General features: G+C 40.8%; 1 protein-coding gene across 50 annotated transcripts in view; it reads left to right on the top strand.

Moving 5' to 3' along the window:
- FHIT (fragile histidine triad diadenosine triphosphatase) overlaps positions 1-13,722 on the top strand; it is a 620,374-nt gene that overhangs the window by 472,474 nt on the left and 134,178 nt on the right. For 31 of the 50 annotated variants that reach the window (XM_068906910.1, XM_068906907.1, XM_068906909.1 and 28 more), the window contains 2 exons: positions 197-342; positions 1,119-1,148. The exons of 8 other annotated variants lie outside the window; for them this stretch is intronic. In XM_068906910.1, coding sequence (XP_068763011.1) covers positions 197-342; positions 1,119-1,148 — 176 coding nt within the window. The remainder of the gene's footprint in view (positions 1-196; positions 343-1,118; positions 1,149-13,722) is intronic. 11 more of the 50 variants (XM_068906936.1, XM_068906915.1, XM_068906914.1 and 8 more) reach the window with 1 other exon arrangement.

The following is a 13,722-nucleotide window of genomic DNA, read 5'->3' as shown; positions in this document are numbered from 1 at the left end:
AGGATTCTGAACAAAATATTGTAGGATCTGTTGTATTCAGCCTCATGTTTTAGTTGTTCTCGCTGTGATCCTCAGAGGAAGAGGAGTTTGGAGACGGTTAAAAGGTGACCAGGAGGAGGTTACAGGTGGGGAGTGGGGCATTTAGCCTTCTGGGCCACTCCAGTTTGCATTTGTGCCTTGACAATACCAACTCCAGATGTCCTTGTTTGCCCTGTGCGGCCAGTGGAGCGTTTTCGCGACCTGCGTCCTGAGGAAGTGGCCGATTTATTTCACACGGCGCAAAGGGTTGGCAACGTAGTGGAGAAACACTTCTGCGGCACCTCCCTCACCATTTCAGTTCAGGTTTGTAAACTAGGTCAACTAAAGAGGCTTTAATGGTTTATTTTATCAAGCTTTCAAGCTTCTTCCCTAACCCAATGACAAAAGGACGTTCAAATTTTGAGGGGAAATGAATGAAAAAAAAAAAAAAAGCATGATGATGCTTTACAGAATGCATAGCGGTCTGCCAGATTTGCCATTGAAGGAGGTTAACAGGCAAAACAGAAAAAGAGTTTGGATAATTAATAACTGCAAAACTTTGGGCTAAGCCTGGAAACACTCCCAAGTGCAGAGTTTATCTGTGAGTATTTCAGTAAATGCTACACCGCCGAGGAAAAGTTTGCAGGGTTGACCTTCTAGAGAAGGCAGCCACATCTCCATGTTCGGCAGGTAACCCACTGCTTTCAAGACACGGAGGTAATTCCTCTTCACATCTATTCGTAGGTAAACAATGGGACTTTAAGTAAGCGTGCTTTGATAAAAGCATCACTTACATCTCTGATTTTGTATTCACAAAGATCAGAAACCTGTTAAGAGCTTTTTAAAAATACAGTCTGAAAGCATGAAGAATAACAGCCATGGTTTTTGTGTTTTACTTCTAAGATACAGTTTCTCACTTTGCCATGGCCTGATATGAAAAGGCACCTAGTCCACAAGCTCTGTGTTGAATGGTCCTCAGGAGAATATGCCAAATTAACATACAATGAAATTGGGTGTAAATTATTAATGAGTGATATTTCTGAATCACCATGGGATCCTTGTTAGTTCCTCTAACCTGAGACTTCTCTTTCTGCTTACAGGATGGCCCTGAAGCTGGACAAACGGTGAAGGTGAGTGCTTATTATGAAGGACACAAATTAAGAGAGAATTATAAGAACAAATAAAAGATGAGAACTAGTCATCTGCAGAGCATTGCTATGTTGTTATTTTATCCTTGAGAACAGAAAAATCCTGTGTGTGCAATCGCCGTAAATACTTTTTATTGAAATTGCACAGGATGATGTTTGCGTTCCTTTTTTTCTAGACAAAAGTTTTCAATCCTGAAAATATCTTTTCTAAGCTGCTGGCTGTATTTATGCAAGGAAAGCCACAGGAGAGAGGCATCTGGTTAAGTTCTTTGTTTGTTTTATGAAGAAAATACTGCTATTCCATTCATAATCTCTTTGTTTGTCTTTTTACTGCCTAATGAGTTGTAGCTAATTATAGGAACAGTTAAACAGAACCACGTTATAAAAATACACCTTTTGCCTATGCTTTCTCTGTACGACGTACTCATGCCACATTCTTGTTACCGAAGTTCAAATGTAATGGAGCCAGTGAAGCCTAAAAACAGATTTTAAGGGTGCTTCTGAAAGAAAAGGTGGGGGGAAGGGAAGGATTTATGATTATGCTCTCCGCTTGAGTAATAACATAGATAACATCCAAGATGGCTCTCCAGCCATGTTTCACTGCCTCGTAATGCAAATGCAAATGCCTGTGTAGTTAGATTATATGCCTGAACATTAGGTAAAGGTTATTTTTTGCATTCGGAATCAAAGTCAAATATGGCTATGGGTTAGCGCTTTGTAAAATCATGTTAGATGCATCTGAGAAGCTGTTTGGGTTGATTAAGGTTACTCTAACAACCAAGTGATGGCATATGGAAGCGTTTTACTTCTTTCCAATTTGCTGTATTGACCTTACTTTTCCTACTCCTCCTTGTTGCTTGCTTTGAATATTTAGCAGAGAGGTGACAGGGAGAGAGAAGAAGAAAACAGAAAATTCCCAAGTTTTGGCAAGCTAAGGAGTGAGGAAGGAAGGTAACGCAAATGTACTGCAGTGCTGCAACAAAACAGATTCTTCAGCTCTTGAGTTAGCCTGCATCGGGTGGGTTTCAGTGGGAATGCGTGGGGATAAGTAAAGTCTTGCAGTTTAAACAAGTTCAATGCAGTTCTTAAGTAAGTTTTGTCATTAAACCACACCAAGTTTTAGCGAGATGCCCCAAGATTTCTTTTACTCTCTTGAACAAATATTTTTTCTTTATAAAGAAAGGGCTTATAGAAATGTTTATATTAAAAAGTGAGAAAAATTGCTTGTGTAAATGAGCAAAACTGGATGTAAAGAAGGCATGTCTTGCTTGATTGTGAACCATAACAAATGCTTATGTAGCCTTTAAAAAGGCAGGAAGTTCTATGTAGTTCTATACTCATACTGGAGGCAAAGGGCATAAAGTGTTAGTTTATCCGGTAAATTGGCAAATGGTAGACACCCTTAGTGCTTCCTTCTCACACTTTTAATAAATAATGAGATAAAAATGCCCCACTGTTAAGGTTGTGAACCCCTAGACTCCCTAATAAAGAGTTTGTATTCATAAATCAGAGGTTAGCAGTTTGCGTTTTTCTACTTTTCTGCATCATTGGGCAACACTGTAATTTATCATCATCGCTCTGGGATGTTTATCATCTGAAAATGCCAACGCTATTTTCTTTAAAGAACTTAGAGCCTTCAAAACATGCATCGGGGAAGAAATTACTGTGATCAAGATCTCCTTTAAAGTGAACGATAAGGAGGGTACATAAATAGCTGGTTCCATTTAAATTGCTTTGAATCAGAAAGTTTTAAAAACCACCTATGCAATCTACAAATAATTTATGAACCTTAAATTCAACGTCTCATGTGTTTCTGTAAGTGTTTTTTCCTCCTGTGTAAGCATGCACAATCATCCAGTCTTCCTCTAAGGGACCTTTTAATTAAAATTTCTGGAACAGACTAAACATTAGAAAAAACTTTCTAATAATAAGAATAGCTAAGCATCACAACAAATATCCAAGGGAGTTTGCGGAATTGCTGTTTCAATAGGGTAGGCAAGCGTATGTCAGAAGCTAATTAGGTGTAGCTCATCTTGCTTTGAGCAGGGGCACAGACCAGATGGCTTCTAGAGTCTCTTCCATTTCTATTTTGTATGAATCTGTATACCTACATAAATATAGGCTGTTACATGTGCTACATACGAAATTACAGGAAGGCAGAAGAGTAGTGGCTGCTGAACTAGTTACTGCAAAACTTGCCTACAAAATGGGGAGAGCTACCAGCCTAACCGAAAACAAAAACTGAGAAATTTTATCTGCACATGCTAAAGAAAGTCTATTTTCTGCTCAACAAGGAAGAACTATAATCCATATATAGGGAAGATCTTGGACCTCAGCACGGGTATGAGTCTCACGTCTTTCTTTGCTGTGGAGAAATCTGAAATTATATGTGCAATGTATACACCAGGTATAAAACAGATTACTCTTTCAGTATGTTTTTTGATAGAACTCAATTATAAAATGTTGTGTGCCAAGCTACAATGTGTTTTGTGCTGCTGTGAAACCTGCTGATGTGTGCAGGTTTCTGTCAAATATATCATATATTGCAATGCTGGGATACTTCAGTAGTGCCTTGTAACACTGTAGGATTGAAATCTTCTCAGTTACCTAGCAGGAGGCTGTTTATCCTCTTAACACATAGATCCATTATTGCTCTACTTTGTTCCTTTTGAATACTGTCCTCCTTTGATCCAAGTTAGCAGAGCCTAGAGAAGGGAGTTCTAGGGACACTCACGGCGGTTCTTGCAAATCCTCCCATTGTTGGGGTCTGTGTGTTTGCATTGGATGGGTCTTTGGAAGAAACCGTATTTATACCTGACCCTCAGTTCACCAGTAATCTGGAACGATAGGCGGGTCTTCTCTCTCTCCCTCTTTAGCAAAGAATACATTTGGTAAGAATTTTACACCAAGTTGTAGTCTCAGAGTATGAAGTATGTTACTTTATAATCTCTTTCATAGCTGCCCACAGGTTCTGCCCATTCCAACCCTATGACCTGTTTATGAGAGGGACAGATGTCCCTCCCCAAAGGTGCTCGCAAACTTGCACGCTTCGTTTTGTATCGTGTGAGGTCCTTGCACCCGCTCACAGCACAGACCCCAAGCATCTCTGAGTAGCGTGCCAGCAGGCATAACCGTCTTCCAGCACATTAAAGACATTTTTAATATTTTGTTTCTCCCTTCTTGCAAAAGGGAAGAAATTGTTTGTGATTCTCTCTTAAAGAATGTTTATCTCTGCAATTTGGAGCTTTGGTTTTATTGGAGAATGTAAAGCCCACAGTGTCCTTGTGCTAGGACAGGAGAGTGAGCTTCTCACTGCTTCTGCCTGAGAATGCCTTAAATATCCAGGCAACTTAATGGATCAGGAAAATCATTAAGATGCAGGGCTCTTAACGCTATGTCAAGTGAGTGGCGTTTCAAGATGTTCACCAGTGTATTTTATAGCCTTCTTTCCAACATCCAGTCAGCAAGTGCTCTCGCTGCCTTGGTGGATGTATAGCATACTGTTGAAGAAACTCTCAGCTTTACCTTTTATGTGAGATTCAATCACAAGAAACTCCGTGCACTCTGTACTCCGTAAAGGCTAAACAAATCAAGCTGGCAGGAGCATGATACAACTAATTTATCTGTAGAGACAAGATAATATTGCACAGCAAGTGTCCATTGCACAAATGCATACAAACACATAGTCTCTTTTGCAGCAGTGTCAAAGTCTCAGGCAGCTCAGCACCTCCACGGTTGTTCATGAGTAACTGCCAGTTTGCCAGTTACAGGTTCACCTAAAGAAATGAAGAAGCGAGGCTGACGGTGGCAGTGTGAGTATATGTGCAGAAATTTATTTTATATGACACGCGTTCCACTAATTATTTTACACTGAGAAGATTGCCTCACCGTTATTTTTTGATGTGTGTGTTTTTCTTTCCCAGATGTTTTTTTAATGCTATGTTAAATCAACCCACCTGGCTTGCATTCTTTAGAAATCTTAACCTGAACTGAGAAGTCTGAGGTTTATTTAAGCTCACAGCAGACTTCTCTTTCATTGTTTGTCTATCTGTCCCTGTTGAGCTGGAGCACTGGACTTCAGACTTGAGTCTTTAGATTTAATCAGATCACATTGCAGACTGATTGCATCAGAAGGATTAAACTTACTAACAGCAATACTTGTGGTGCCTCAGCCTGCTTTCCCTGCAGTCTGGCAGATGTGAATCCTTGTTTAATAGAGTATCGGAGTCCACCTTTTGCTCTGTTAAAAGAACAAAAAAAGGTGGCATCAGAGAGGAAAGCAGAAATTGTTCTTGTCTCTAAACAAATTTAAAATTTCAAGTAGACAAGCATGAGAAAAAGAGACGTCTTAAGTTTTTGAAAACCAACACTGTACTGAAACCTGTGAACAAATGGTCTTATTTGCTTCGCTCTGGAGACTCTCTTGAAGGCTTGTGGGATGTCCAGAAAATGATTTGATAAACTACAGAAGTCTCTTTCAATTGCTTTGAGAAATGCAGTAATAGTATTTGGTGGTAAAATATGTAATATTGTAGATAGCTAATTGGTATTGCAAATTCAGTAGTTTCAAGACTGCTGTGCCTGTTTTGTGCTTGTAATTTTCTTTCTGCTCTGGTACTATACTTAGTTTGGGGTGTTTTTTTGGTGGGGATGTTAGTATGTTAGTGATGTATCTGCTCAAAGCTGGGACTATACTGCCCCTTGCAGAGACTGGGGCAGCCCGGAGAGTTTACATTATTGCACAGATCACTGGAAGCCTTTTGCTAGCTCTTAGCTTTGTGCTCACTCTAAATAATGATTTTTGCCCTTCCCTTCAAGGCCCCCTCTAAATCTGCCTCATGTTGGTCTCATTCTCCTTTCAGTCTTTTAGCAAGGCCTGTGATTTCTATAGCGCCTCCAAAAGAGGCACTTTTCCAGGAAAAGCAAAATTCTGCTTGTTGTTTGCAGTGCTCATAGCCCAAAGAGGTCCCGAATGGATCTTTAGCCCCTCCATTATTACACATAGTAATACGCAAGACCTAGAATGAAAACACTGACTCTGTTAAGGCCCCCGCAATTTGTACAGATTACTTCCTGTAATTAAAACGTGGTAGTGGGTGAGAAAAGCAAGCGGTGTCTGTGGCCAGTACATAGTAAAGTTTGAGGATTTTTTTGAAGGCTGAAAGAGATGAAAAAAATTGGGAAAGTGAACACAACCCAGTGATTGATGGACATGACACCGTCATAACCGAGAATACCAAAGGCTCCAAGGCACTGATAAATGGAAATGATCACCTGGATAATGAAGTCTGATCTTGAAATACCAGGTTGTGAAGTTCCCTGAAGGGATGGGGACAGAAGTTTCTGAGAGATTCTCTTTAGCAGTGAATTATGATGCTTCTGAATCTAAATGATTTTGAATTTCCAGTAGTGAATGCCATGACATGCTGTACCCCCCCGACTTGTAAAGTAATATCATCCTCTGTCCCTAGACAGAGCTAGCGTAGTCTGTATGGGATAGACTGCAAAGAAAAAAAATAGGATTGAAAAGGAGAAACTGAAAATGAGGAAAGTAAAAGGGAAATTTCAAAGGCATAGTCTGGAGTGTGCTGATGAGAAGGAAGAATTTACTGTTCCTTAGTAATAAATCTCCCCTTCTTTCCTGCCATATGGATTTCTTAGATGAATATTCTCCTTAGGTAGTTTAATTCCAAAAAGACCCCCAGAGCTAGTGAGAGTTATCAACACTGTCTAAATTAAGCTATGAAATAAGCAAGTAAGTGGGCTCACATGCTTGTTTAAATTGCCGTAGCATACGCTCAGAGATGAAGTCGCACGGCTCTGTTGGCTACCTTCCTACCTCTTCACTTGCTGAGCGAGGCCACCGTCAGTGGCAGACCCGCAGAGCGCCGGGCACTTTTCTTGTTCTCCAAAGGTCAGTGGGTGCGAGCGAAAATACACGCAGCCCAGCAGGCTTCTCTCCTACGGAGGCATTCACTTGCGCTTAACTCAGAGCCTGTGTGCTCCAGGAGAGCCTGCACCTGCTTTGACAAAAGCATTTTGAATGTAATTTTTTTTCTTTTTTTTTTACTGGAGTGTGTTCAAATATTTACAATTTTCAGGACAGAAGAATCTTGAACGAATCAGTCATTCAGAAGGGTTTATTTTGGAGTTTGAAAGCACTTCATTTTTTTTCTCATATTTTCTACAAACAGAGTTACATTTCAAAATGAAAAAATATTCCTAACTGAAAGGTGCAAAAGTTTTCCTTTGCAAATGTTAAAATGGGGTATTTTGACAACATCAAAACCTTTTTTCGTGGAAACAAAACCTCCTTTGCAAACACTTTGTTTCACTGAATTGTCATTTTATGACAAAAAATAGGATGCGGGGTGGGGGGGCTATTGAGAAATCCCTGAATTGTTCTGAGATGCTGCTCTTCATTTGCCCCACCATGACTGAGATTAGGGTCCAAAATCCTAAGTTTTAATTAGAAAGTGTCTTTCACTTCCTTGTTCCCATGTTACAGCAATATGTTTTGCATTTAGACGATTCTCTGTCCCTGAGTACATGCAATCAATCAAATGCCACTCTTGAGTGCAGGTCCTACAAATACCCTACTGTACTGTAAACACAAAACCCTCTCTAAATCCCAGACAATATATAAGGTCTAAAATCATTAATATCACAGTCAAGGCTGGCTGATTAATTTTTGTGTGGTTAGTGTATGAATTTCTTTCTAGGCTCCATCTCATTCGGAATACTATTCCTCATTGTCAAGCTCATATCTTATAAACCTCTTTATTTTACGGGGAGTGCTTACTTTCTTTTTTCTTCTTGGCTACAAAACACTTCTTTCAAGTGAAATGTAACTCTCCAAGAAATGTGCAGAATCTTATTTATGAATCCATTCCCATTTAATTCAGATGTGTAGCTTGATGCTGTTCTGTATTTTACACTGAGTGAAAACTGTTTATTAAACAGGTGTTGCAAAGCAGGATTTCAGTTTAATAGTTTTCTGAATAACTCCTTCTAAAAACTGGTATAGTGCTTTATAACAGAACGCTGCATGCTGGCGTTCTGACCTCATGGGCTTTTGCAGTTGTGTCTTTGCATTCCTACCTACCAGGTACTACTTGCCTTTCTCCAGTGATCCCCAATAAAATTATTCCTATGCAGACGATAGATGAGAGAGAATGCTATAGGTCATGAGCAAAACAGACTTCTTTCCCTCGTGCAAGTGTGCCTTCTGTAAGCACCAACTCACCCACATCTAGACTGCTGCGGGTTGAGTTTGTTGGGTGTTCTTGCCCAAAGGCATTTTCAGTTGACTGATCTGTTAAACTTTGACATCTCAGCTGCGTGGCTGGATCCAGTGACCTCCTGAGTCTCTCAGGGAAGGAGAGAATCACGGTGCTTTTGCTCTCTTCATTTGGCATGTTAATGACCCAATTTCAGCCAGATAAAGGGAACCCATTTGCTAGAGTCCTAGCTGCCTTATCAATGCAATAATAAAGAAAGTGTAACGTTGGCTCAGTATTTTTCACCCTAAAATTACATCACCTTCCAAAAAAGAAAGAGCAGGCTGCTTAAAGCTGTCCCTGAGCTCCCCGGAGAGCCTGCACAGCTTGAATGAGTTTGCTGCTTAAAAATGTGAAGTAAATAGGGAAAGAGAGTGTGTACTGTCCTTGCATGTGGTAGCAGAGGATTGGAGGTCTTTCCTAGCCCAGTGTTCTTAAACAAATGTTATTGCGTGAAGGGTCAGGCGGTTATGCTGTCGTAACTTCCTGAGATTTTAAGCACATCTAAGATATAAGTACATCTGACCTAATCCATGCATTTTAGTCTGTTCTGGCAGCACCGTGTTAGCCTATGTAGGCTTTTCGTTTACACAGAGCACAGCCTCTCTTGGAAATGATTTACAAATGGAAAACCAAGGTTAAAATAATAAAATAAAACTTGCTCAATCAGCTCCAGACAGGGTGACAGGGTGAGGAGTATGTAATATTTTTACTGTTTAAGTAAAAATAATGTCAAGTGTTCTGGACACTGCGGTGATTTCTGTATCGTGCTCCTTGCAAGGCAGGCAGGACAAGTCAAGAGCTTCCAGCACAGCAAAGCAGAAGCCCTCTCAAGCCTCGTCGGCCCCATCCCTCCCGAAAGCTGCCCTGGTGCCCTCTGGCAGGACTGCTCGTAGGCAGGGTTACTGCTCACTCTGTAAAGCTAAACTGGAGTTTAAATGAATTTGAACTATGCCTTTATAATCCCTTCTCTGGGGGTTTTATCAAATGGCCGCTCATCATTTGGCTGGCGACAGGAGAAGTGCATGCTGGCTGTTGATGGAAATATTGCTGGAAGAGCGGTTTCTGAGGTTGAACGGGGATAGATGTTAGTGCAGCACTTGAGTTGTGCTCTGTATTTTGCGTTTTCTCTGTGCTTGCTTGTAGTGACGGGAAGGAAAACATGCAGGTTGTGCATTGCTGCTCACGTCGTGACTCCACAAGGCAGCATCTCAGCTGCTTGTGTTTCTCAGACGTCTGTGATTGCACACTGCTCTCTTCTAGTATTTTTACTGTTTCTGTGACAGCTACTGTGCAATGCTCTGCTGCTTGCACTGTGGTGCGTTTTTAAGGCAGTGGAAGTGCACCACTCTGAAGAGCTGGCGAAACCCTCCAGAACCCTTTCCTTTTGCCAAAAACTGAACGCCGTTGACTCCAGGTAGATTGCACACGCATGCACGTGGCAAACATGTCTTTAAAAGGCAAAGGAAACAATCATGTAACAAAGCCTATTTCTTACCTAAATGTAGGCTGTTACCTGGTAAAATCAGGTTACTACGTTTGTCCTCTTTTCACCTTGTGAATTGTATGAAAGAAATCGGCATCCCTGTATGCAGTGAATTCAGCACAACTGCCAGGCCCTTTCCAGAGCAGAATTGTTGCTTGGCTAGCAAGATAAGTTGCCAGTCAGGATCAGGATTTTTAAAAATAATTAGTCTATATCTGCTCACGATTTTCTTTCAATACGTAAACATTCTGCAGCCCCCTGGTTTTGAAGAAAAAAATCCCACTCAGAATCACAACTTCTAAGCAGTGAATTCTGTAAATAAAGGCATTTCTGGGGTCTTTTTTCTATTCCTTTGTGTATATTAATATTTCCAATTTCTAGGAATGATGCCACAATATGGCTCATCTGTAGCCACAGCATCTGCCACGGGTACCTTTGGTTGCTCACTCAGTTCTCAGCTTTATGTTTGCACCAGATCTGTCTTCTGCCTTGAGTTTTCCACTGTCCCATCCCTTCTCCCATGTCTTGGGGCTTTGCTTGGTGCAGGGCATACTTACCTACAGCAGTCCTGGTGAGAAGGGACCGCATGCCCAAATGGGGAACCACAGGCCTGAGAAACTAGCTTGTTTTTCGTCATGGATGAAACGCGTTAAGGTTATGTCTACATGGACAGATGCAAACAGGCAAACGTTTTCTCTCTGCTCGATTAGTTAGCAGGAGCTCGGGTCTGGGTTAATGGGGTGCCCCTGCTTCCGGACCAAAACTGACGTATGCGGTCAGAACAAATTCATTTCTGTCTGTGCCCGTTTGCAAAGACCAGTGCTAGATGTGGTATGGTGTCTGCATGCACATATGTCTCTTCTAAATAAATTCTGCCCACTAGCTTTTCAGAGCAAGGCTGTGCAGCCGGGGCAAGGAGATCTATGCCCTGTAGTAAAGTTAGAAGGTTGGAAAGGCATCCTGTGCTCGCTAGACTGCTCAGGCCTTTCAAAGAAGAAAAATGGTTTTTCCTTTGGTAATCTTCTAGCTTATTACCTCTGAATAATCAAACCATTTTCTTTTCTCTTTCGTTTATACTTTTTTTCCAGTTACCTTATCCATTGCTACCCTTAAAATCTTCATTCCATGGGGCTTGCCCAGCATCACTGATCCATGTTCCCTCTGTGAGAAGCTGGAAGAAAAGAGACTAGATAGATGGAAAGTGCTCATGCGAATGAGTGTCTTGATCTTGCTGTTAAAAAATGTTTAAATCTGAAATGTTGAATTTTTCTAACTGATTTAGTGAATGTTGAATTCTTGATTTCAGATCTAGTTTTTAGTATTTGAACTACAATAATACCCAGAGGTAGCATTTGTTTTGACAGGTCTGTGAATGAGTCTGTTAGTTCTCCACTGAGAAGCTATTCAAGAGAATAACATTGCAGTGTTTTCTCACCATGCTTTACATGCTTTAGCGCAGGCCTCAGCTCTTTTGGAGAGGAGTTATCGTTAGGGGTTGGACTGTCTACCCAGATTAAGCAGAGAACCAGTTCACACCATATTTAACGGAAGGCTTTTCTGCAAATAAGTCATCTCTGAACTGAACCAACACGATTCTTTCATTTATGGCCTTCTGGTGAGGCCATCCTGAGTTGGATTTAGTATTATGATATGGTAGAATATGAATCTATAACCCACATTTGATTCTCTTGGGTCCCACGCAAATAGAATAACCTTGGTGTCTGTGGCCAGATATGTTCCCCGGAATAGAATATTTAGTTCATTTGTGAAAATACACAGAATAAATCAGTGGAGCTTTTGCATTTTCCATGCAAAAGTTTTTGACCCTACTTGTATAAGCATCTATTTGGCTTCATACAGTTTGTAATTTATACCTGCAATTATTATTTATATGTGTAGATCTAGTAATTGTATATGCAAAGTAGCATTTTAACAAAATAACCTACAAAGCACGGTTCGATGTCTGTTGTTTTTATGTTTTTCTTTAAATATCTTTCTTTTCATCCAAATAAGCTCACTGGTATAGTAGCTGTCAAGGAAAAGAAGTAAGGAAAAATCTCAGAATTTATTAGGTTCCAGTAAACTCCCCTCAGCACACATACATTTACTATCTTTCATTAACATTAATGAGAATTATGCATGCATCCTGTGGAGAATAGGCCCTGTTGTTTTATTTCTTTTCCTTGTTTTCAATATTCAATCTTATCCTGCAGTTCTATAGGGCATACATGTATTCCTGCTGCTCAGTTATTTGCTCGACTTAATGTATACGGTTTGAGCACCTTCTTTTTCATAGTGAGGGTAGAAAGTGCATAAATAAAGAAAAAAATCTAACAGAATTTGTGAACCTGTATAAAAACAAGAGATATGCAAATTAATGAATTAATAGATTGCTATTGATTACCAGTAAGGCCTAATTAAATAATAAATTTTTCCCTGAACAATTACTTGTTTCATGTTATTAAATGATCAAATCTGTAACTAGTTTTGAAACTTAGGCTCTTAGGCTGAAGTGAGGTGCTCAGGAGAGCAAAGTTGTGTTTTAGAACACTGGAGGAAGAGGCAGGGCCTAGTTACAGGGATTTATGATTTAATTTTCTGTGTAATCTAATTTAGTGCAACTATTGAGTTTCTAAAAAAATGAACTTTGATTAGATTTTGTTGACAAAAATAAATACGAAATACCAGGTAGTTTGTTCATTATCTGTAGCATGTTAAGAAGAGTGAGTCATGGGCATTTCTATACCTGCAGTGGCCTTTTTTTCCCATTTCCTGCTCTTTTAGCTGTGTTCTATAGCAGTCAGTCATTCTCTAGGCCACAATCCAGGTGTGCTGCATGACAAAGATGCAAAATCCAGAGGAAACAAAACTCATTTCTGTGGGAAATTTAATTCATTTCATATAAATAACTGAGCTTCATCATTCCTCACTTCTGGGGCAGACATCAATATTTTGTGGCGAGCATTAAGAATAAAGTATATGAAAGTCCTGGAAAGGAGGTATGCTGGAGAAGAAAGCAATCAAATAAAGCTCTTCAATTTGACATTTTTTCACTTAATTGGGAATTTTAAGAGCAGAGAGTGGGAACAGAAAATGAGTCTTTCAGCTAATTCCATTCTGCATGAAAAATGCCAAGTGCCAAAACAGTGCTGTCCTGGGCAAGAAAACCCCTGGGTGTGTTTCCTCGGCGCAGTGCCGTGCCACGCAGCAGTGCCTTGATGCCATCAGGGGCTCAGGTGGTGCCCGCCTGGGTGGCTCTATCATTAACAGCAGGTTGCGTGAAAAGAGCAATGGCTTCTAAGAAGTTCATTAATGGCTAGGGCTGAGTTTTGCTTGCATTTGCTGGGTACGTCTGGCAGTGGACTGAAGCTGGCAGACAGATTGCTCATTCTGTTGTTGAAAGTCTCGAGCCTGCCTGCGTGTAAGCCCTACATCTGCATGGACCCGGGCGTGCTTTTTGTCGCAGGTGAGCGGTGGAACGCGCTATCACCGAGCTAGCTCACCGCACCTAGGTAGCGGTCGGATTTAGTACAGCAGATTGTCTTGGGCAGGGCACTATTTTAGGGTGGCTCTACCTGATAGAGCATTTTTGTGTGATACCCTCAAGACCTGTGCTTGCAGTTGCGAGTCTTGGCCTTTGCTTGACTGAAACTAAGATGTTGCTTTCCCAGTGCAGAGCCAGCCGAGTGCTTGCTCCCCGCACTGGGACAACGGTGTGCTGATGGGTGCTGCTCACTGGTGATGCGCACAGTGACGGCAGTGACAGACAGAAGTGTTCAAGCAGTGACCC

This window comes from Struthio camelus, chromosome 14, assembly GCF_040807025.1.
Source record: "Struthio camelus isolate bStrCam1 chromosome 14, bStrCam1.hap1, whole genome shotgun sequence".
NCBI classification, from domain to species: domain Eukaryota; kingdom Metazoa; phylum Chordata; class Aves; order Struthioniformes; family Struthionidae; genus Struthio; species Struthio camelus.
Note: the sequence above shows the minus strand (reverse complement) of the source record. Positions and strands in the feature narration are given on the sequence as shown.